Consider the following 23,520-nt stretch of genomic DNA (forward strand, 5'->3'; position numbering starts at 1 on the left):
GGGAGCCGGCTCTGGGCCTGGATTCAGTCCCGCCTTCTTCCCCCGTGCCAGGGGAAACAGAGCCGGGGCAGCAGGAGGCCCAGAAGTACACAATGTTTTATTGAAAAAAGTCAGGCTTCAGCTGGCTGGTTCCATTCAACTTGGCTTGGTGGGGGTCCCCGCCCACAGGAGCTGAGTCAGATCTTCCTGCAGGCGGGCTGGGCCAGATCCCTCCCTCGTCACCCTTCCCCTCCTCTCTGATGGTGACATCCAAACAATAAATATGCAATAAATAGCGCTCCCAGGCCAGCTGCCTTCAATCCCCACGTCAGCCCTCACCAGTCTTTTCCAGTCAGGACAGGCATCCTGGCGTGCTGGACAGGCAAGTCCCCAAACCTCTCAGGGTCCCGAGGGACCTCGGATCCATCTCCATGGCCAGGTCTGGGCCCAGTCTCCAAGGAGACCTAGTAAAGCTGGGTCCAGGGTGAGGCCAGGCAAAGTGGGGCTGGCAGGTGGGTGCTGGAGGGGGTTGTGTGTTACCCTGGACACCTTCACTCTAGGCCACAAGTCTGTACTGGGCTCAGGAGTAGATGGTGATGACTTCACGGCCACCTCCACGTACCAACAGCACTCGTTCGAGGCCCTCAGTCAGCACCTCCAGGAACTCCATGTCTGTGGGGCATCAGTCAAGGAAGCAGTGCCCAGGGAAGCACCCAGGGAAGTCTAGCCCATCAAGCAGAGCTGGGGTACCCTGCAAACCCCCAGGGCATCCAGGGACAGGAGCTCCCAGCCTGACCTCATACATTGCCCACCTCCCCACCAAAGGATCCAGTTCTCATCACCCTCGCTGTTCTTGGGTGGGCCGGGCATGTTCAGAAGGACCAGGCGGGCGTCATGGGAGCGTGTGACAATGACTTCATTGAGCTTCACGGCCGTGTGCATGCGCCGCACATTAGACTGGTCCCTGCAGATAACGTGGCTGATCATGGATCCCACCCCTGGAACACCCCACCAGGCTCATCTGCCCCCATCCCACCTTCGCCCCCATCCCACCTCCACCCCCGGCCTGGATATGGCTGGGTCCATTTCTGCTGTACTCACGGCTTAATATGCACCAGCTCCCGGAAGTTGTCAGGCGTGTGGCTGGGGTCCCAGGGTTCCGTGGCCATGTACTTGTCCCTGGTCCATGTCATCTGGATCTTGTCAGTCCCAGCTGCAGACTCATCCTCCTCATCCGAGTACAGGCTCTCCAGCCGCAGGGCTGAGTGCCGGTCCTTGACTAGCTGGGCCTGAGGACAACAAGAGGAGGTCGCCTCAGTGCCATCGGGGGCCAAGCTGGCCCAGAGTGATCACTCAGCCTCAGGGAAATGAGGGGGGCTGCAGTGAGTCATTCTGATGCCCCCACTTGATGGCCTCTTCCCAGGCTGGACCCTGCCCTGAGCTGAGAAAGGTCACTGACCTCTCGCTCCCGCTCTGTCTTGGTCAGCCTCATCTGCCGCAGCATCTGGGAGCGCTGCTCCATCATCAGTGTCCGCTCGTAGGTATACGCAGAGATGTCGCTGTTATGCTGGGGAAAGGGTAAGCCATGAGGACCAAGCTACAGGGGTGGGGCGGGGCATCCACAGGGCTAAGGTGGGCAGGAGGCTCACCATCTCCACCACCTCCACCTCTGCCTCTAGACGCAGGTGGTATAGGAAGATGGCTAGATCCTTCTTCATCTGGATGCTGTTGTCGTCCATCTGGGCCACCGTGAAGATGCGCATCCGGCATTTCCTCCAAACCTGCGGCCAGGGAGGGTGGTGGTTCAGGCCCACGCCCTCCTCCACAGGCCCAGCCCCTCGTGCCATGGCCTGAGCGCCTGGCCCACCTTGTGCTGGCGCAGCAGGAAGGGCAGGAGCATGAGCATGCCGCCGTCGTGGACAATCCACCACACGTCGATGTGGCCCTCCAGGTAGCGCTCATGGTTGCTGGGGTAGAAGGCGATGTTCTTGGGCACAAGCAGGGCCAGATGGGCAGCCGTGGTGCAGCGCACAGTGTCTGGGGAGAAGGGGCATTATCGATTGTCAGCCCATGACCCTCTGGTCTCTGCCCTTGCTTAACCCCTGGCCCCTGCCCAATGTGGTTGAGCCCAGGCCCTGAGTCTCACACACCAATAAAGGTCTTCCAGGCGCGTGGGTCCTCGCTCTGTCGCCAGCCATAGGGCCAGCCCAGCACCACGGTGTTGTGCCTCATGCCACCCAGCCCGCAAGACTGGATGAGGTGGGCCAGCCCTTCCCGCACCTTGCTGGCCACCACCACCTGGCAGAAGCCCTTCACCTTCTCAATCTCCATCATGTTCTTGATTGTCTGTAGGGAACATACCCAGGTCAGAAGGCAAGGCCATCCATGTCCCCTTTGTTCCCTGCCCAGGCCCCAGGGTACAGAGCTGCTTGGTGGTGGGGGAGGAGATGGGGGCAAGGTGCCCACCCAGAGACCATGCTTGCTAGATGGAACCTTCATATCCACCTGGCTCCTGCTCTCAGCTCTCAGCTCTCACCTAGCTAGCCAGGACCGGTCCCCTCCCCTATGCACCAGCTACAGCCCGGACATCTCCAGTCTGGTTCAGGGTCCTCCCACCCCCAACTCCCGCCCTAGCAGTACCTGCTCAGCGGCCTGGGCCTCGCCGTAGCTCTCCAAGAAGCTGCCCTGGATGACAGAACCGACGATGGTCAGGCCCTTGCCAGCTTTAAGCTGGGAGGCGAAAGTGAGGAGCCGCGGGTACTTCACATGAAGGTCCTCATCTAGCTTCAGCAACACCAGTAGCTGAGGCCTGAGTGGCCGGATGGAGAGGCAGCCTGAGACCAGGGCCAGAGGTCTGCAGGGACCCAGCTCCCTCCTCTCTTGGCTCACAGGCCCCCTCAGATAGCAGTGATCCAAGGCCTGATAAGCAGGACGGTGCCCCTGGCAGCTCAGGACAGGGAACACGGACTAGGGAGGGAAGCCAGTACCTTGTGACTCTCCCCTCTCACAAGGTCGCCCCCCTGAGAACCTCGACCTCCCCCGCCAGGCCCAGGTGACTCACCGCCAGTTCTTGGTGTGAGGAGGTCCCTCCTCTAGCCGCAACAGGGCATAGCGGGCGGCGCTCAGGGACAGGCCTCGGATCCCATCACCCCATTCCTTCTCAGCCCTGCAGAAGCCCCCAAAGGCTGGTGAGTCCCCCCAAGACTTGTGTCCATGTGTATGTGGGATGGAAGGGACCAGGCCCAAGTCACAGCCCCCCAACCCCAGCGCCATGGTGGCTTAATGAAGGATGGCTCAGCTCCCCACACCCAACTACAGCCCAGCCCAGCAGCCCTGAGCACCCGAGCGGGTGCATGCGCACTCACCCTTGGTACTCAATGTACTTGTAGATCATGCCAGCGATGAGCATGGCAACCAGGGCATAGTACCAGGAGGAGACAAACATCAAGGCCAAGCAGAGGCTCATGCCCAGGAAGGACAGCGCCCTGGGCCAGAGATGGGAAAAGGGCCAGAGTCAGGGAAGGACCTCCCAGTCTCTCACCAATAGAAACTGTTGCCCAGAAAGTTCAAACCCCATCCAGGATGGTTTCCCACATAACTCTCATGTCGGACAACCTGGCTCAGGGGCCCAGCTGGCACATACCAGTGATAGTACTTAAACCGAGGCCGCCAGTTGGGGGTCCTCAGGAGCGTCTGCACAGCACAGGCCAGGTTCACAAACAGGTAGCACATCAGGAAGAACCTGCGGCACAGCGAGCGGCTGGGACTGAGCAGCCCCCTTGGCAGCTATGTGCCTGACGTCCCAGACCCTCCCCAGGTTGGGCCTAGGTGAGGAGCCGAGACTGTCACAGCCCTGCCCGGCACAGTCAGGCAGGTCGTCTCGGCCTCACTTCGCCCACGCCCAGGGCCAGATGTGGATGGGACACTGCGGTGGTGCCCGCAGAGCCTGGTCTCAGAGGATGTTCTGGGCAGAAGGCGAGGGGGCTGTGGGCAGGGGGAACAGCTGTGGAAGAGGATGGTGTAAAGGGGAGTTCAGTGCCTGATACAGCTAGGCAAAAGCCAAGCCTCTGGCCTGGGGGACCAGTTGGATGAGGGGCTGTCATGAGTGTGGGGAGAGGGGGTCAGAGGAAGACGAGGAGGGCCATTTTGAGTCACTGCATTAGAGACGCTTGAGGGACACTTCAGTGGGCGTGGGAGACCAGGATGGAAGAGGTGCGTGAGCCCCCCGGGAAAGACAGGAAAGGCAGAGGGCTGAGGGGAGTGGCTGCCCACTCCTACCCTCAGCTGGTGGGTGAGGAAGGACAGACAAGGAGGCAGCAGGGCTGACGAGAGAGGGCAGGCGGGGGCAGGGACTATCACGGCAGGGGCAGTGCTCGGGCCCGTTAGGGCTACAGGAGAAGCAGCCTCAGCATCAAGGCTGACACATCCTGACATGGGCACTAAGGGGCCACCACCCGAGACAACTGCGGCAAGGATACTTCCAGGTGTGGGTGGAGCCGGGCAGTGACGGGCGGAGGTGTGTTGGGGGAACAGGGGAGCACTGACTCCGGCAGGCCTGGCTGTGGCTGGGGGCGCAGCTTCAGGGGGACGGGAGTTCAGTCAGCCCTACCGGCTGAGTGGGGTGGTGAAGGGTGGCTCAGACATAATGAACAAGCAAGAGGGAGCACCAGCTGTGGAGCAAGGTGTGTGAGGAGGGGCACAGTGGCCCTGGCCCTGGTGGAGGTGAACAGAGCGAGGACATGAACTCTGCCTCCGAGACCCCTGGAAACTGCTGCGTGTTTGCCACCTCTGCAGGACACTGGCAGATTCAAATGCCCAGCTGACTCCAGAACTTTAAAAGCAAGCAACTTGAAAACAGGTGGATGGGACAGTGGTGGCTCATCAAGAGTGCTGAGATTGCTGCTTGCCCATCCCTGCTCTGGGGGTCTCCCACAGAGGCACAAGGGACCTACTGGTCTCTTTAAAACATCTGAGTAAGCACTGGAAGGCAGTGGTTCAGAAGGTTGAGCTCTGCCAGGCAAACATCCCCCAACAGCCTGACCCGTCTCCCAGCTGCGTCCTCAACCCTAGACGGGGTCACAGATGAGCTGCTGGGCAGGGGTCCCGGCTAGGGTGTGGCTGAGGGTGCAAGGAGACTTTCCCAGGGCCCTTGCCCTGCCCTGGCCCCCAGCTCACATGGATAGAATGGGGGCCACCATGTCCAGCGAGGCAATGAGGATGCCCAGCTCGGCGATGAGCGCCGTCAGGAGGAGGGCCCATGTCGGTTCGCCATTTGCCTTGCCATGGCCGAAAACCTGCACACACCGGGGGCAATGGGGTCAGAAGCGAAGAAGTTGGTCCCATTCCACACATCAGGACACAAGTCACAGCCTGGCCTCCACCATCTCCAAGTCCCTCAGGGGCTCAAGTCACAGCCAAACCTATCCTGACAGGTACTCTGCCCTCCAATTCCCCAGGCCTCTCCGCTGTGAGTGGAGACAGGCCTTGGGGCTTCTGGGCCCAGGCAGCTCTGCCAACAGCAGCTCTCCCTGGATGGCTGCCTGGCCCTGGCCCCTAGCAGGATAGCATGCACCCGGATTTACTGTCTACTTCTCTCCCTGGCCAGCATGAGGGGCTAAGAGCACCCAAACGGTGGGGGAGTGCAAGAGGCTCACCCGGAGGAAAGGGATGATGTTGTCCTTGGCAATGGCCTGCAACAGGCGTGGTGCCCCAGTGAGGCTCTGCAGGCCAGCACCGCAGGTGGAGAAGAAGGAGCCGATGACGATGACCCAGGGCGAAGGCCAGGCTAACGTGCCCACCACCAGGTTTCTGCTGACACCGTCGCCATACCTGCAAGGGCCGGGCTCAGACCATGCTCTATACAAGGAGCCCCTGAAACCCTGGCTGGGGCCACCCAGTGTGAGGGCTGGCAAGGGTCAAGAAGGACAGCTATGGGGGACAGAGCTCTGGCCCTCAGCAGAGGCCAGTCCAGCAGCCCCTATCCTTCCAGCCCAGACCCAATCTGATGTCACCATCCTCTTAGAAGCCAAAGTCCTGGTACGACTGACTGACCACTGACAACCAGCAGCCTGAGAACATGTGTGGGACCATGAGTATGAGGGGGTCTGGGGTCTGGGCAGCAAAAGCTTGAGCCCACAGCCACAGGGAGGGGCCCAGCTCACTCACTTGTCCCGGAGGACCACACCCTCGATGCAAGCGCCGAAGAGAACCACACTGCTGAAGTCTGCAGCCACGTCAAGGAAAGCTGGACCTCTGTTGCCACTGCTGCCCCCACTCACTCCCCACACAGGGCCCCAGGGTCCCCCTTGCCCAAGTTTCGGGACACCTGCAACTGAGGTTTCATGTCGGGTACAAATAAACCCCTTGAATGTGTGCATGTGTGTGAGGGTTGATGTATACGTGCATGCGTGTGTGGTGTGTCTGCATATGCCAGATGGTGACTTAAACACAAGGACGTGCCTCCTGCCCGCGCACCCCCCTGCCACAATGCCAGGCCTGGGAAAGGATACAGACAAGGGAAGTGGTAACAATGGCCAGAATGGTCCCCACTGGGATGGACTTCTGCGCGTCTCGGAGGTCCCCAGAGCGGTTGGAGCCAGCCATGATGCCTCCAAAAACAATGAGACTCCCTCAGGGGCTCCCTCGGGAGTCGGGGCAGGGAGTGTGGGTGGGCAAGAGGGCTCACCTGTTACTGAGGGGAAGAAGATGCCAACCAGCACAGTGAAGGATGTGGCGATGTCAGCCACCACGTACAGGGGCAGGCTCTCCTTCAAGCCAAGGGCGTCCGTGGAGGGCAGCCCGTGCTTCTCCACGACCTCACCCTTCTCCAGGTAGGCGCTCCATAGGTTTTCTGTGGGGGCGGCCGCATCACCACTGCAGCCCCAGGGAAGTCTGGGGCAGCCCAGCCAGGGGCTGCAGGTGTAAGAGGTTCTGGGGGCTCAAGGGGGTGACCTCAGTCCGATGGCTGTGGTTTCAGCCACAGGGCCACTCTGGCCACAGGGAAGGACTGGCTGGCTGGAAGTCTGGAAGGCAAAGGTAGCTGAACTGCCATTGTCCGCCACTGCCTGCCTCTGAGACAGAGGCCCTTTATGGCTCCTGTGAGAACTATCCCAGGCAGCGTCAGGGGCTGGTGGCTGGGGAGAGAGGGGCTGCCAGAATTTTCTGGGGGGCTGCTGCAGGCCTGGGACACTGGCCAAAACAGGCTCCATTCAACCGAAATTTAGCTGCCAGGAGCTGGGCTGAGAGGACACTGCTGGACTGGGAAGGCAGCCAGAACCACCCTCCATTCCTGAGCTGGCCACACAAGGACGGCTCTGTGCTACCCTGTCCCTCCACGCTCATTCCCTCCTTCTGCTCTGTTGCGGGGGTGGGGGGGAGGGGTGGGGAAGCAGGCGGAAGGGAGCACACACCCTGGAGTACACCGGCAGCTGCACCAGGGATGCCCGGGATCTCGGTCACATTGTTGAGCAGGAAGTAGGGGTCACAGGACTCAGCCGTGAGGTTGGGGCCATGGCAGAAGAGGCTCCAGAGCTGGGTGGCCACTGTCTCGTTGTCCACCACAGCCGTCTTGGCGCAGACATCAAACTGGTCCCGGGACAGTGTCCTGTTGCCCAGCATACATACTCTGTGGGGCGTGGGGCAGGTCAAAGTATCAGCAGCTGCTCAGCCCGAGACCCCAACTTGCTCCCATCTGGCAGCCTCTACAGAGAAGACCATCCATGTAGGGGGGATGTCAGTATAATGCCTGGAGATTCTCCCAGGTTACTTACGGAAAAACAGGAGGGTCAAAAATAGACTTGATGCCTCCAGCATAGATGGAGAGGATGGAGATGATCACACAGGCCAGGAAGAGTGAGGCAAATTTGTTCACATACTTGACACCAACGAATACCACTAGGGTCATGAAGGTCAGAAAAATGGTCCCATATACCCGCATATTGTTCAAGGTGGCACTTGATGTGTCATGAGTGCCTGTTGGGTAAAAAATGGCGGCTGGAGGGGCAATGTAGGTCTGAAACAAGAAGACAGATAAAGGAGGTTCAATTTTCCTGTGTGGAGTATGTGCTTAGTCACTCAGTCGTGTCCAACTCTTTGCAACCCATGGACTGTAGCCCGCCAGGCTCCTCTGTCCATGGGATTCTCCAGCCAAGAATACTGGAGTGGTTGCCATTTCATCCTCCAGGGGATCTTCCAGACTCAGGGATCAAACCCTCATCTCCTGCGTTGGCAGGCAGATTCTTTACCACTTAGTTATTTGGGAAGCAGTGAATTTTATGTGAAATATATCTTAATAAAGCAATTATTTACAAAAAAGAAAAAAAAAAAAGGATCCAGACACAGGAGCTGACCTGAATAGCTAAATAGAAGTGGAATAGTTTGAGGAGCAACAAAATAAATAATGATAGTACAGGATTATGAGCCAAAGAATAAAAATAAATATCCAGGAGTCCATACTGATATAAATACATGATTGAATAAATAAACAAATGGAAAAAGGACAAACTTCCTTACAGAAGAAATCCAGATAATAAATGTAGGAATGTGGGAAATAGAAAAACAAAAATAAAACCCCCAGAATATCCAGGAATAGGCTCTATACTACAGACAGAGGATCTGGAGGTGGAAGTAGGCAGGCAGTTCCTCTAAACGTCTATTGTCTAGCTGCCCGGGGCGGGCACTGGTTAACCTATGTTCCCCATTGCCCCTCCCACTCATTCCCCACCACCAGGGCAGTCCAGTGGGAGGCAGGAAGCTGAGTCAGAGCACACTTGGGGCCCAAAGACAGGGTACTGACTTCCCTGATTTCGGTAAGAGGATAAGATGGATCTGAGAGGCCTTGGCACAGAACCCTGGAGACAGAGCTTGACAGAGCCCACATGAGCCCAGGAGACAGGCTGTGCATCACCACCGAGATCCATCACAGCGTTATAGGCGGTAGTTCACAGACCACCTGCCACAGCTGAAATAGTGCCTGGGCAGCTGGAACATCCAGGGCCAAGGGGAAGACTGCTAGGCCCCTTCCATGCCTGATCCAAACTGGGAAAGGGCTGAAGAGGAGACTGGCTTGAACAAAGATCTTTCTCCCTCAGAGAGGCCTTCCTCATTGTAAGCCCTAGATCTGGGCCAGACGTGAGGGGAGCATGAAGAGCCTGGGCTTATAGGAAAGGGGCTGTTCCGACAAGAACAGAAACGGCCAGGACTTAGCCTGACTTACCAGCAGGATCTCAATGGCCCCTAGGATGTACATGGCTGCCGCAAATGTTGTTCCCAGGTAGAAGCACAGGCCCACGGCACCTCCAAATTCTGGCCCCAGCGAGCGGGAGATCATGAAATAGGAGCCCCCAGCTACAACAGAAAAAGCATACAACAGGTCAAGGCTGGTTTTTCTTCAAGAAGGCCTCTCCCATGACAACCCTTCACAACCATCCAGGGGCACAGGAACTGCTTTCCCTATTTACAAATGAGCAGAAGGTTTAGACAACCTTGCCTAAGATAGCATGGTTAATAAGTGGCCAGACTGGGGGTGGACCTGATTTCATTTGACTCGAACACACAGCATGGGCCAGTGAGATGACTACTCTACTGGGCAGCTCTAGGTCCTCAGCAAAGCCTCAGTGGAGTTAGGTCAGTCCCTACTGACTCCCCTGGCTAATTGTGTCCAATCTCAGCACACAGCACCCTTCCCAAGGGCTAACTAACTCTGTTAGTTGACCCTCCAGACCAGGGAAGGGACTGTATCTTATCTAGTTTTTTGCCCCTAGGGCCAGCCACAGGGTAACTGTCCATGGCTGACTCTCCTGCCTTGAATCTGTGCTTCCATCACAGTCTCACACCCCTGGCAAGACTGAGTCAACCCTGGGCCTCAGGGCCAGTGAGGGTGCAGGCGACAAGAGCCATCCCATGCTTCTGGTTGAAACTGCTCCTGATAAATCTTATCTGTGAAAAATCTGGGAACAAGGATCAAGAAGCTTTAAAAAGGCTACTCCTTTTCACGCTATAATCCCACCTCTAGGACCTTGTCCTATTCATTGGAAGGACTGATGTTGAAGCTGAAACTCCAATACTTTGGCCACCTGATGGGAAGAGCTGACTCATTTGAAAAGACCCTGATGCTGGGCAAGATTGAAGGCGGGAAGAGAAGGGGATGACAGAGGATGAGATGGTTGGATGGCATCACCAACTCAATGGACATGAGTTTGAGTAGACTCCAGGAGTTGGTGATGAACAGGGAGGCCTGGCATGCTGTAGTCCATGGGGTCGCAATCGGACACGACTGAGCAACTGAACTGAACTGAGGACCTTCTCCTAAGGAAACTGCCAGGGGCATGAACAAAGATCAGTGTGCAAGACTGTTCAAGACAATGTTTACAACAGTGAAAAAGTAGAGAATAGGAGAATAATCACATAAATTAGATAATATCAATCCACTTTAAAAAACCAAATAAACTGTTTTCAGCATTTGAGAAATACACACACACATACACACACAGAGTTTGGGGAAAACAATACATCTCAATACTTTATAACACCCTAAAACCATGGACCAAAAGGCTAACTAATCGTTATGAACTCAGGATGATGGGATTATGGGTACTCTTCAGTTTTTTTCTACATTTTTTTATACTTTAAATCCCTCTTCTGATAAACATATATTGCTTTTTCCCTATTACTTTTATACTAATACTAATAAAATTGTTATTTGAAAAAAATAAAAAAGGATTCAAACACAGGAGCCAACCTGAATAGCCAAATAGCCAAAGTGGAACAGTGCAAGCAAAAAATTAAATGATAATACTAAGGTTATGAACCAAAGAATAAAATAAGTATCCAGGAGTCCACAGGGAAGGTATAAATACATGGCTAAATAAATAAGTAAGCGGAGTCTCTGAAAACCAAGTCCAGTCTCATCATGGAAAACCCTACAATCCATAGTGTGGGCCAGGCTCATTGGCTTGGGTCACCAAGAATGCCCTATCACCTTCTTTATCAGCCCCAGCACCCACTTTAAAAAATTACTTTTATACTATAAACAAAACAAAACAAACCCCGAACAAATAAAACAACAGCGATCTCAAATTCTATCAAGCAGGGATGCTCCTAAGTGGTGACACTTTCCGGATTCAAGGACTAAGACCCCACCAGAAAACTGTCTGGGGGGCAGGGAATGAGTGTTTCCGGGCATGTCAAGGGGGATTCTGGGCCCATTCCCCACCTCAGGCCTGAATGGCACTCACCCACCTGGAACCACACCATTGGTGGCGATGGCGCTCATGGAGATGGCCGTCAGCAAGGTCTGTGGGAAGGACAGAGGTGAGCAGCTCAGCTGGGCGGGCTCTGTGGGGCAGCCGTGGCCCTGCCCCCGCCCAGAATACTCACACAGCAGCAGCAGATGAGCACAATGAGGAGGGCCTGCAGCACGCCGGCTGTGCCCACCATCCAGGTCAGCCGCAGGAAGAGGATAACCCCAAAGATGTTCTGCAGGCAGGGCAGGTACACCCCCATGAGGGTGCCCATGCTGGGTGCCTATGGAGCAGGAGGGGAGGGGGGAGACGGAGCATCAGAGGGGCCCCTCATTGCTTGGCAGTCCCCCACCTCCAGGGTATTCAGCCAGAGAACAGGCTGGAGAAGGAGACCTGGGGATACAGAGGGTGAGCTGACTGGATGTCCGGGTGAGCTGACTGGATGTCCGTGCTGACCTTCATACATTAACAAACACTTGGGGAGTGGGAAGGTACAAAACCTGATTCTTTTCCAAACCCTATGTGTGAGCTTTTGAGCCTCACCTCCCCTTCATGGTCCTACTTTCCCTTCCTCTCTTCTTTCACACTTCCAGAAAGTGAGGTCTATATCAGACCTCCACTTTCTCAGCCAGCAGGCCCTATTGTACCCAGGTCAGAGTCTAAAACGTTGTTCCTGACCCTCCCTCTCTCCCACGCCCCCATCCAGTCCAGGGGAAAGTAAGTCGTGCCCAGTGTACCTCTCAAGGTGCCCTGAGATCAGTCTGTCTTGCCTTGGTCTTAATCCCCTGAAGCTGGGGCACTACACCTGGATAGTGCCTTCTTATGCCTGTTAACCTCTCCATGCTCCAGCCCACTCTGCTGCCAGAGCAGGACTCTGAAAATCAAGACCAGTCGCATCATCCTTACTAAAACTCCTCTGCATTGTCTATACTGTAATCCAGCGTGGGCCAGGCTCCTTGGCCTGGGCTGCCAGGCATGCCCCCGGACAACATCAGACCCTCAGAGCCTCTGAACCAGGGCATGTGCTGGGCTCTGCCTGGGATGGTTATCCCTGCCTTACGGCCTGGCAAATTCCTCTTCAGTTAAACCTTCAGGAGACTTAACTGTTGCCTCTTCCAGGAAGTTCCCCCAGGTTGCCTTAGGTGGAGTTTGTACTTCCTCTTGCATTCCCTCAGTATCTGATCTACTCTTCTATCATAGTGGTCACAACAGGTCACGGTAACTGTTTACTTGAGTGACCATAGTGGAGTAAACTTGGCTTGTTCACTGTTCTGTCATCAGCAGGCCCTGCAGGTACTCAAAAGGTGCTCCTAAGCCCAGTGAGTGATGCCTTAGAAGGCCTCTGGGATAACCTATTGGGAAAGTCCTGCATATAGAGTGGAGACTCAGGCTGGAGGGCAGGTAAGGAAAGTCTGTCTCAATGGGCACATCCAGGCAGGATTTCTCAACTACCTAAGAACAGAGTAGGGGCTAAACAGGAGGCCAGGGCAAATGCTGAAGCACAGAGTTAGGGCTGGTACCTTCTTGAAGAACTGAGCCCTACATGAAAACAGCACAGAGTTGTGGGGTCCTAAGAGCTTCCACCAGAGCCTCCAGCAAAGCCTGCTGCTCTAGAGCCAGGGTGGGAGAAAGAACTCTGTGGCCACAGGAACTCTTCTCCAGGGCCCAGGCCAGGTGCAAGATCCATGCACAGCCTAAAGGACCCCAGAAGGGCCTGGGAGGGCCCCGAGTAAAAACAAATGGTCTCTCAAGCTGTCCTGCACAGAGCAGGTAATGGATACACCTCAATGTGGGTTCTGACTGAGCCCTTCTCAGAGGTCCTGGACCACCCACAGGATAGTGGCAGCTCCCAGCCTCCCCATTCAAGGCTGAGTCACTCTGGGAAAAGGGCAGTATGGGAAAGGGCAGGGCCGGAAATGCTTTCTGCATCTCTAAATAACCTCTGGCAGCCTCAGAAGGTCACCAGGCCACAGCCAGAGCGGCTGCCATGAAGAGGCTGCCTTGGGTCTTGGTGTGGTCTGGCTGAAGGCCCACCCTTCCGGCTTTAAGCTTTTTTTTCTGAGGCCCCTGCTCACACCCGCCTGGGTGAGGACCACAGCTCAGTGGCCCCAGCTCCCTAGCTTTCTGCTGATTTGCTGTGGACTTGACCAGGCTCCTCCTTTCTCCATGAAACAGCTACTAGTGCTGGGACACTCAGCCATCCTCTGCCTCTTTAAACCCAGGGCCAGGGGAGCTGGCAGGTAAGCTGAGGCTGGAACCCAGCATCCTCATGGGCTTTTCATAAGGCCAAGGGACCACAGCCCTTCACCAACCCAGAACACCTTGCTGAGATGTACTCTAGCCTTTCTTAGGGACCTTTTTACTCCCAGCCAGTGGCTTCCTGGACTTGGCCTGAAAGGACAGAGAGGAGACTCTTACCCAAGGATCTCACCCCTCACTGCAGGGCTAAACAGGGATAGCCAGAGATAAACAGAGTTCTCTGGTATCTGCAGTTCAGAAAATATCATCAAAATCACAACCAACAGGATAGGGTGAGGGTCAGGTCTGTGTGACCCCAAGATCTCAGCTGTCCTCTCTCAAGTGTGGGCTGAGTTGCCTCCGAGAAGAGTGACATGAGGGGTGTACAGCTGCCTGGTCGATCCTCTCTCCTCACCCACCTCAGTAATCTCAAGGGCAAAGGCAATCTCATGGGCAATCTCAAATACCTGCCCAAATCTCAACGGCAGGTCTGAGACTGGGGGATGCGGTTTATTCCAGCCAAGGGCTCCTCCTGCCTGTGCTGACCTCCAGCAAGAGGTCAGCTAGTGCCAGACCCAAGTTCCTTTTGGGTCACAGCTGTTTCCCAAACCTCAGGGAGTCAGGAGACGTGGAGAGAAGCTGCTTTGCCTCTAAACTGAATACGTAGCAGGAAAAAAACAACCCAGCCTTTGGTTAAACTGAGCCCCATCACATAGGTTAGGGACAGGGTAAAGTCATCCCTGGTGGCTCCAGTGGTAAAGAACCCACCTGCCAATGAAGGAGACGTGGGTTTGATCCCTGGGTTGGGAAGATCCCCTGGAGGAGGAAATGGCAACCCACTCCAGTATTCGTGCCTGGGAAATCCATGGATAGAGAAGCCTGTCAGGCTACAATGGGGTCGCAAAAGAGTTGGATACAACCAAGCGACTGAACAACAACAAAGTCATCCCAAAGAGAGGACGACTAGAGGGCCAGAGGCCTGCAGAGTGAACAGGAATAAGACCAGGAGAGAGATAGGGAAGCCCCAGGAGGCAATGTTTTACTCCTATCACCCTCAGTCTCAGCACTCCAAGGGGCTATTGGAGAGGTCTGCCAATGGGGCCAACAAAGAGGGGCAGAAGGGTTTAGTCATCTGCTCTAGGTCACATAGCCCCAAGGTTCCTAGTTCCAAAGGTAACACCCTTACCCATCCTGATGGGATGCCAGTGATCTGGCATTCTACACAGTCACATACCTCACAGGAAACCCACAAGTCTCCCAGTGTTATGTGTTGACCTTTAGCTCAGTCACCTTAGGCAAGTTATGTAACATCTTTGACACTCAAGTTTCCTCACCTGTAAAGCAGGGATGATAACAGAAACTGCCTCACAGATTTTTTGTGAAGATGACATGCAAGAACCCTGGCCCACTGCTTAGCATGATGCCTCACACACACGCACACACACAGGCCTAAGTAAAGGCAGTGGTCGCTCCCACCATTATTTCTGAGGGTCTCCCTGGTTCTCTGCCCTGAGGGGCTCCTCCTCAGCCCAGCCCTTGAAGCCTTCTTGAGCCCAAAGTACTCAGTGCCCATCCTCCATGCTCACCACATCTGGCACCTACTTCCCCGGGATGCTAATAGCTACGTGGGGAAACTGCCAACTCCACGGTGTTGACTCTGTCCTCCTAGGAGCAGCCTCTCTGACCAGCTCACCTTGGCTGCTCTCCGACGGGCACCCTCTCCATTCTCAGCCTCCTCATGCTCCTTGGCGCCCTGTGTGAGGTTGGTGTAGCTGACGAGCTTGCCCAGAAGAGATGACACCTTTGGGCGGATGTCCAGCTCTTCCTGTAAACAGAGCCACAGGGCATTCTGGCAATGGGCCCAACTGGCACCAGGCTACCTGTGTGTAGCCAGCAGCCTGGCCTCTGGTCCCTTGCCAAGCCCTGAGGCAGGCTTGGGCTCCTGCCTGGGGAAGCCCAAGCCAGCCAACTGGGCAGGTGTGGGTGCCCCACCCCAGCACTCACTTCTCTCTGCCCCACCTTGGCTCAATCACTACCAGCCCATTTGCAAAACTACCTGCCTCAGGGAAAGGGCAGGGCAGACAGGCGACCGGCACACTTCATCCTGCCTGTTCTGGCTGGCCACCTCCCAGCTATGAGTAGGCCTTTGGAACTCACATCTGTGCTCAATAGCCACCCTAGTCATCCCAGGGAAACAAAGAAATTAAATGAGGAGTCAAAAGAGAGATGCCTGGGACAAGTGAAGTCTCTCTTATCTGCCCAAACCCTGATCCTCCTGGATGGTCTTCCCCACACCCTGTGAATAACCCACCTCAATCCCCAAGGTGGGATCCTAGCCCCCTAGCCCGTCTTTGGGAGAGGCCAAGTCAAGAGGCCTCCCAGGGCTCAAGGTATGGCACAGCATCCAGCACAGCATCCTGAGCACTGTGTCTCCACCTGCCTGTTCCCACGTTTAGTTTTTCCCTATCAATCAGCTCCCTTCTGACCCTACACACAAGGAGAAACTGGCTTGGAGTAAGAAGTGAGGATGCAGGTCTTTGAAAGTCTATGGAGACTGAAGAGCCTACGAGACTTGCACAGAATGTGGGTAGGTGTGGGTCAGAACTTAGGGGCCTAAACCATGACTTCAATTCAGAGCCAACTTCTGATTTGAGTCTGAAAATGATAAAATTCAAGGCCAAAGTCACAAAATTTGTGACTGTGAATGCTTCCAAAGAGAGATCACAAAATTTGTGACCGTGAATGTCTCCAAAGAGAGATCCACTGAGGTTATAGATACGGAGAGAGAGGGCAGATTCAGTGAGAAGGACCCGGTCTTGGTGAACTTGATGGGGCTAGAGTTGGAGGAGTCAATCAGGAAGGACAAGGAAGAGTTCACAGGAGAGGGAAGAACTGTGGACTGTGAAAAGTCCCAGATGTGAAGGAGACAAAGGAAATCCTGAAGTCAGAAATCCTGAGAGGTGGTGACCTTGCTGAGGGGCTGCATGGAAGTCAAAGGTAAACACTCTTGGAGGTAGTAATGGGGTAGAGGCCTCTGGGAAAGCAGTTTCAGTTAAAAGGACCAAGAGAACCGCAGCTTGGCTGCCAAGGGAGCAAGACAGACAAGCAGAGACTGGAGGAGGAGCCCAGACATAAAGAGGCACAACACCCAGCCGGCTTGCTTAGCTAAGGCTTAGGTCCTGACAGGTCCCTGCGCGCCCACACCCATGGCCCAAAATGGCTCCTCAGCTACCTCAAACAGTGCCAGGTTCCTGTCATGGTAGTCACTTCCTCTGGAAGCCTCCATGGGACAAAGGAAAGGGCTGCTCTCTTTATGGTTGCCATGTCCTGTAGAGAGAGAGAAACAGAATCCTAGTCAGGGGCTGCCTACTGAGCCCCCAGCATGCACTTCTCCCCAGCAGGCCTGCTGTCATCTCTGTGGCGCACTTTAGGGACCAGTGTAACAATACTGGGCCTCAGTTTCCCCAACATACCCTGTCAGCCTCCTTGAAAGAGCCAGAATTAGCAGCCTGGCCAATGATCAAAACCCAGCACGAACACTCATCTAGCAGGGGGCACCCGAGCGAAGGGCCCAGACGCACTAGCTCAGCACTGTTAACACCAAGGGGCGGAGTCTGCTGCAGAAGGGCGTGGCTCAATCAAAGCCCGCCTTCAGACCACCCCTGAGACACACACTCCCGTTTTTCCCAGCCCTTCTGGAATACCCAGTGTGCCAGGTGCCAAGGGCTCAGTGTCCTCAGGGCTCCCCCAAGAGCTACCCTCCAGATAGAGAAAGCCACACATGGCGCCTTCTGCCGCCATGATCAGCCAGCCACCTACTAGCCACTCCATCATGCACCGCGCGGGGACGGCATTCTTGAGGGCCGCCTGAGGCATGCCGGGAGGAGCGGCAAGCAGGAGACTGTCCAGTGTACGAAGTGGGCGCCCAGAGCTGTCTAGGGTCGTCTGGGAAAGCCCTACGAAAGCCTGACCAGGTGGTGTGGGACTGGGCAAGGACTGTAGGCAGGACTCGCTTGTTTACCTCCCTGTCCCCAGATACCAGCCGCTTGCCCGAAACTAGGCGCGTGGCCAGTCCCCACGTCCACCTACCCCCCAGGCCGGTGAGGTAGGGCCTCAGCACCAAGGAAACCTCACAGAAAGGAGCCAGATGCACCTTCTTTTAATACGGCTGCCTCAACACTCAAAACTGGGCCGCTTTTTCTGGCCACCCAGCATTCACTCTTTCGTTTTCCAAACCGTCTCCATTGTGTGTCTCAGTGGGTGACATTCCCAGCTTTCCATGAAGCAGGCAGAAGACACCAAGAGTCCTTTTCTAGTTGCTAAGGGAGAAAAAAACCCTTGTTTGGAAACTGGTGGCAGTGGCTGAAGGCCTCACAGCTGACATCTTGGTTCCAAGAAGCCACGGTGGTGTTGGATGGCAATGGCTACAGCAGCAGTGTTGGCCTGGTGTCCTGTGATGGAGGTGGCCAACAGAAGTGTCTTCACTGATCCAGACTAATGGGGTATTCTGGCCATGCCTGGTTTTGTGAGAGCTACCTGGCAACCTTCTCTTGTTAAATAGCCCCCAATCCATTTCTCTTGTTTGCAGTGAAAAATACTGAATTACGCCTCCTCCATTTGATACATCCTCTTGCCATCAATATGAAACTTAACTTCTCTGAGCCAACAATTACTCAGCAGGTGCTCTGCTGTGGATTCTTTACTGCCCCAAGAGACTGACAGGTAAAGCATGTTGATGACAATTTCTGGGGCAAAATCAGCTGTTCCTTCCCACAGGATGTAAAAAAACTACATCACCTCCTCTAGGAACCTGGACTAGCTAAGTGAAGCAGCTCAGTACCAGAAGCTACATGTCTGTGTGTAGGTCAGTGCTAAGGGAAAAGTGGACAGAGATAGTGAGAGGTGAGGCCAGCCTACAGAATCACTTTAGAGCCTCGGGGTGGGGGGAGGTGGTCACAAAACTACTCAGACACCCTAAGACATTTGCTATGCCCTTGATGCTTGTTCAGGATGAGGATAAGGAGTCACAAGAAAAACCTGAAAACCCAGTACATGGATGGTCCTTCAGTGAGAAGTCCCTGAAAACTACTCTTAGATTTTTGTGACAAAAATATCTTCCCTGAATAAGTCAGAGGCTTTCTTCTGTCCAAAAAAGGCAACTATAAGAGCTCATCTTGTTTCCCTTTCTGCCTTGGCTGCCAGGAATCTCTAAGCTAAATTTATTTCTTAGATCCAGTCACCATCTGCCTCAGAGTCCTTGCCCCTTTCCTCTGCATGGTTTTGATCTTTCTTACAGTAAGAGTCCTTTGGGGAGGAATTTTTGTTGTCTATCTCTTCTGACCCTTCTGTGGAAGTAGGTTGAAAGTAAAGGATAAATCATTCTAAACTCCTGCACCGCAGCCTTTCCCCCACCACCACCACCATTGTCTAACCCTAACCTCACCTAAGGACTGTATTAGCATCTAGAAAACAGAGCTGAGCACATAGCAGTCCCCCCAAAATGCCTGTGGATGGTCCTACAAGACCCAGTCAATCCCTTGTCCCTTCAGCCATGATGCCAGGGCAGCTCAGAGCCCTTCCAAAGGTTACCTTTAGTTCTCATAGCAATACTCCAATAGGTATCATTTACCCTCTTTTAGTAACAAAGAATGTAAAGCTCAGATTCAGAGGCAAGGTGACTCAGTGAGAGGGCCAAACTTGGATCCCAGGATCCCCTAGATCCAGGTAAGAGCTGAGCTGTGGGTTCCCTACTCCTGCTTAGGACCCCCTTCCATCCCAGGAGGCATCCCAGGGTTGCAGTGCAGGCCACAACTAAAGAGTGTCTGGGGTTTGCAGTTTGACCATGATGTGTATATCCAAGGCTCCTGGTGTTCAGTGGCCAGAAGCCAAGCTTGGATTCCTGTGCCTCCCTTTGTGTGATCTAGGGCAACCTGCTTACCCTCTCTGTGCTGCCTTGCTTTCTTTTCCTATGAAGTAGAGCTAATAACATCCACTCTTCCAACTGCCCAAATGCCTCAGAAAAGGGACAGTCTGGTGCCAGATACCCAGCAGGGATTCCATGGAGTTCCCCAAAACTGCCTCAGTTAAGGACCGCTCCCATGGGATTGTGGGAATTGGGGGGAGGTAGGATCTAAGCAGTGCCTGGGTATCTGTACTGCCCTCAGCTATTCCAAAAATCCCGGAGCAGGTCTGGGCATGCCTGCCAGGCCAAAGCTACTCAGATGCCACCTGAGACCCCTGGTGAACCACAGCATGAAGGCTGGGCCTGGGGGCTGCCTCTGATATGTGTGTTCTGGCCAGCAGCTGTGAATGCGCCAGCTGCAAGCAGGGATCCAGGTGACACTCCTGGTATTCCTGTACAGGTATCTGCCAGGGGTACTCCTCTAGAACCTCTTTGCCCTCTGCCCACAGGCCATGGTGGGCTGGATGAACAAGTCCATCTATGCCCTTGGAACAGAGGTATGGGCCTTGAGAGATTCAGATACCAGGCCGACGGAGGGGAGGGGGAGTCCCATGAGATGCCCTCAGGGTCACTATTTTTGTGCCCCTGACCCTTTGCAGCCCCCAACTAGAAGGATCATAACCACTCACCAGGGTGCAGAATGTCCCCCATACTGCAGACACAGTCACGATCTGGCTGAAAGGGAGGAAGAGGAGGTGGGGGGGGATAGTGGGAGGAGCTGGCCCAGCCTGGAGGGACCTGGCAGGACTTAGCCAATGTGAGGGAACCAGTTCCCTATAGTCCCCTGTGAGAGGCCAAGGCGGAGCCTGAGGCTGGGCTTCGCTCTGCCTACCTGCTGGTCCAGGCTGATCTTAGGGATGCAGCCCAACCCAGCCTCTGGGGAGAGAGAGCCTCCAAGGGCTATCAGAGGAGCAGGGTGGCTGCTGGCTTCTGCTCTCTCCACTGGTACCAGGCTGGGGCAGGTGCCGGCAGGGGTTGAGGTGTGTACACCCTCACAAGCTGTCAAGCCTGTTTAAATTTCCATGATGTCCAGCAGCCCATGCCACTGCGCTGTGCCATCTCCACACACAGCAGTCAAGTGACACACATACAGCCATCACCCACATGAAGCGTGGATCACCTCAGTCAGGCCCCCATCAGAGACAGATCCAAGTCAGATCAAGATAACATCACCTGACACATGCCACCAACATGCATGTCCCCTGCAGATCTCCATCACGGTCAGTAACAGACCAAGCATTTGTCATCAGTCACATCACCATCCTCATCACCGTAGCCCACAAGAATGTGCTATCCTAACCCCACTCTGGCTCTGCGGTACCCCACAGCTGTACACTTGCAGAAGCACAACTACACATGCATGTGCTGCTGCACACACAGACACAGGTTCTTGGAGTGTTCACACAAGAGTGAGCCCTGCAAGAACAGGGCCCTGGGGGCCTCCTGGGGAAAGAGATGGTGAAAGTCAAGGGCAGGCACCTAGGAGGGGGAAGCCGGGTTTACCTTCAGGCCCAGTTTAACAGCTAAGAGGGCTCTGGAGTCTCCCACCCTCGATCTGAATCCCCTAGAGCAAGTTACAGAACTACTCCATGCCTCACTTCACCCATTCCTAATAGAGAGTAACACTACCTATCCCAGAGCGGGAAATTAGGAGGATTAAACGAGTTAATTCAGGTAAAGTGCCTAGACAAGCCTGGTCCCGTGTGAGTGCTCCACACGGGTGGAGTGTCCACTGTACCTACAGATGTAAGCTGGGATCCATGTAGCACTCAGGCAGTGGCCCACAGACCCCTTCAGGCTTCCCTCCGAGGGGACTGGAGTGCTGGGCGGCACACAGAAGGAAGGAGAAGGGGAGGGGAGCGGAGGAGAGAGGGTGGTTTTAGGGAAAGAGATGCTGAAGCACAAAAGTGTAGGCGAGACGAGAAGAGGTTAGGGGCGGTTGGCAGGAGGTGAGAGGGCTGGGTTCCCGCCTGGGTGTCGCTCCCAGGCGGGAAGAGCCAGAGATGGAGGTTCAGCGCTCTTCGCGCCCCAGGCGGCCCCGCTGGCCTGGCCACGTCTGCAGCCCCCGCCCGCGGCCCTCAAGGGAGGAGCTGGGGTGAGGAGGGAGGCCCGACCGCGACAGCAGGCGCCGGGGGCCCAGGAAAATTGTGTCTGCGCGCGAGGAGTTGGGGACTGTTTAGCGGCGAAGGAGTCTTAAGAAAAGTTGGGCCTTCATCGACGTGTGCGCGCACGGCCCGGCGTCTGTGCGCCAGCCGGTCTCGCATGGCCCGCTCCCCGCCCCGGCCCGGGACCCCACCGGGCGGCCCCTCACCGTCCGCGTCCTCCCGATCGGCGCGCTCCCCGTAGTCCACCCAACTCAGACCCTCGAGGTTGTCATAATCGCCGCGCCGCGGCCCGTCTACCGGTACCACGGTGAAGTGAGGCATCCCGCGCGCTCGGCCCTGCCGCGCCCGCCGCCCCGGCCGCCTGCCCGGCTGTCCCCGCCGCTCCGGGCCGGCGCGCCCCGCCCGCTCACATTCCTCCCCGCTGCGCTCACTTCCTCCGCCCGCCCCCCGGGCCGCCCCTCGGGGGCGGGGAGCAGGAGGGGCTCGGGGCCGGCTCCTCCCTGAGGGGGGCCCCGGAGGAGTGAAACCCCCGGGGCGGGAGTACTATTCCACGCCCTGGGGAGGCCCGATTCCTGTGTGACCTCGGGTGGTGAGCCGCCCTCTCTGAGCTTCAGATGCAGTGCTTGTAAAATGAGGAAATGCGCTTGGGGCTGATGAGGGCTCCTGAGGTGGGGCACGAGGTGAGCTTTGTGCCTAGTGAGCGCTCAGTGACATTTCTGTGATGCAGGGCCGGGGAAGAGTAGGCAGGAGCCCAGAGCTCATTCAAGAACCGCCCAGGGGCCTCCTCGGCACCCTATTCCCATTTTCATCGTCTCTGTCTTCCACCTCTCCTCCGCGTCCCTGGAAACCGAGGGAGCCCCAGGAAGATCCCATCCCTTCGCCCACTCGACAGTGTCTCTCTGTTGGAGACTGCTGGGGGGATCCGTGCCCTTTCACTAGAGGCTGCTTCCTTCTTGGAAGTAAGGACACCCATTGCCCCTCGTCCAGCCCCATGGGCCTCTTCAGACGCTGCACTGGATTCTTTAGCCAAGTTCTTTCATCTCAATTTTATCTTTTTCTGTCTCACCTCCTGGGGATTCCTTTTTGTTATTGTGCAGTCGCTAAGTCATGTCCGACTCTTTGCTACCCTAGGGACTGAAGCACACCAGGCTGCTCTGTCCTCCACTATCTCCCTTTGCTCAAATTCATGTCCATTGAGTTGGTGATGCTATCTACCCAAGCCATTTATTTCTTTACTCTTAATTTTCTTTCACTTTCTATGCCATTGCTTCAGATAAGTTTATTCAGGTGGCTTTACTTTAACATCTAGACCATTCTTTCAGCTATTTATCAGAAAACCCCAGGCCCACCTCCATTTTTTTCTCCCTTTTATGACTCAGAGGGTTTTAGAATATCAGAATTAGTGGTATCTTTCCAACCTACTATAGACTCTGCATTCTCTGACCTTTGTCTCTGGGATGGAATCAGGAATCAGTCTCTGGGCCCTGCAGGAGGACCTGGGAGCTGACCTCTATTCTGGCCCCTACCCCACTCTCATCCCAGCCAAGACCTGTTGCTTTGGTCTGTCTTTCATGCCACATTCAGTTGCTCACAGTAGCAGCCTTCCAATGAACTCCCTGCTCATGGTAGAGCCATCTCTTCTTTAAAAAAAAAAAAATTTACTTATTTATTTGACTGCACCAGGTCTTCATTGCGGCACGCCAGAACTTTAGTTGCGGGCATGTGAACTCTTAGTTACGGCATATGTGATCTAGTTCCTTGACCAGGGATCGAACCTGGACCCCCTGCATTGGGAGTATGGAGTCTTAGCTACGACCACCAGGGAAGTCCTAAGAGCCACCTCTTTTGAAAAGAAAGCCCAAACTCTTCTCTTGGTCCACACAGCCCTGCTCCATCCGGCCCCTCCAGTCTCTTCAGCTGTATCTCTCCTCATCCTCTGCCCCAGCCTCAGCCTTTCTGGCTTCTTTCACTTCCCCAAACTCAAGGGGTTTCTGTG

The 23,520-nt window shown here is 55.2% G+C and overlaps 2 protein-coding genes across 4 annotated transcripts in view; one reads left to right on the plus strand and one right to left on the minus strand.

The window, feature by feature from the left end:
- PSKH1 (protein serine kinase H1) overlaps positions 1–6,351 on the plus strand; it is a 43,365-nt gene extending 37,014 nt beyond the window's left edge. Inside the window, exon 3 of the mRNA XM_044932077.2 lies at positions 5,585–6,351. Coding sequence (XP_044788012.2) covers positions 5,585–5,650 — 66 coding nt within the window. The 3' untranslated portion in view covers positions 5,651–6,351. The remainder of the gene's footprint in view (positions 1–5,584) is intronic.
- SLC12A4 (solute carrier family 12 member 4) lies at positions 78–21,929 on the minus strand. 3 transcript variants are annotated; one of them, XM_025268903.3, is made up of 24 exons: positions 21,731–21,929; positions 16,690–16,784; positions 15,151–15,282; positions 11,356–11,502; positions 11,218–11,272; positions 9,194–9,324; positions 7,749–7,990; positions 7,389–7,603; positions 6,665–6,829; positions 6,489–6,587; positions 6,145–6,202; positions 5,634–5,808; positions 5,155–5,273; positions 3,623–3,721; positions 3,345–3,464; positions 3,041–3,145; positions 2,620–2,788; positions 2,130–2,325; positions 1,847–2,016; positions 1,629–1,760; positions 1,439–1,546; positions 1,081–1,268; positions 810–943; positions 78–651 (listed from the first exon to the last, which is right to left on the minus strand). In XM_025268903.3, exons 1-24 carry the CDS (start codon positions 21,843–21,845, stop codon positions 560–562), a joined length of 3,261 nt encoding a protein of 1,086 aa, XP_025124688.2. In that variant the 5' UTR covers positions 21,846–21,929; the 3' UTR covers positions 78–559. The 3 variants fall into 3 exon arrangements, with proteins under 3 accessions (XP_025124688.2, XP_025124689.2, XP_044788010.1); XM_025268904.3 differs by lacking the exon at positions 21,731–21,929 and adding an exon at positions 20,049–20,085; XM_044932075.2 differs by lacking the exon at positions 3,345–3,464.
- Between the last annotated feature and the right edge of the window lie 1,591 nt (positions 21,930–23,520).

This window comes from Bubalus bubalis, chromosome 18, assembly GCF_019923935.1.
Source record: "Bubalus bubalis isolate 160015118507 breed Murrah chromosome 18, NDDB_SH_1, whole genome shotgun sequence".
Taxonomy (NCBI): domain Eukaryota; kingdom Metazoa; phylum Chordata; class Mammalia; order Artiodactyla; family Bovidae; genus Bubalus; species Bubalus bubalis.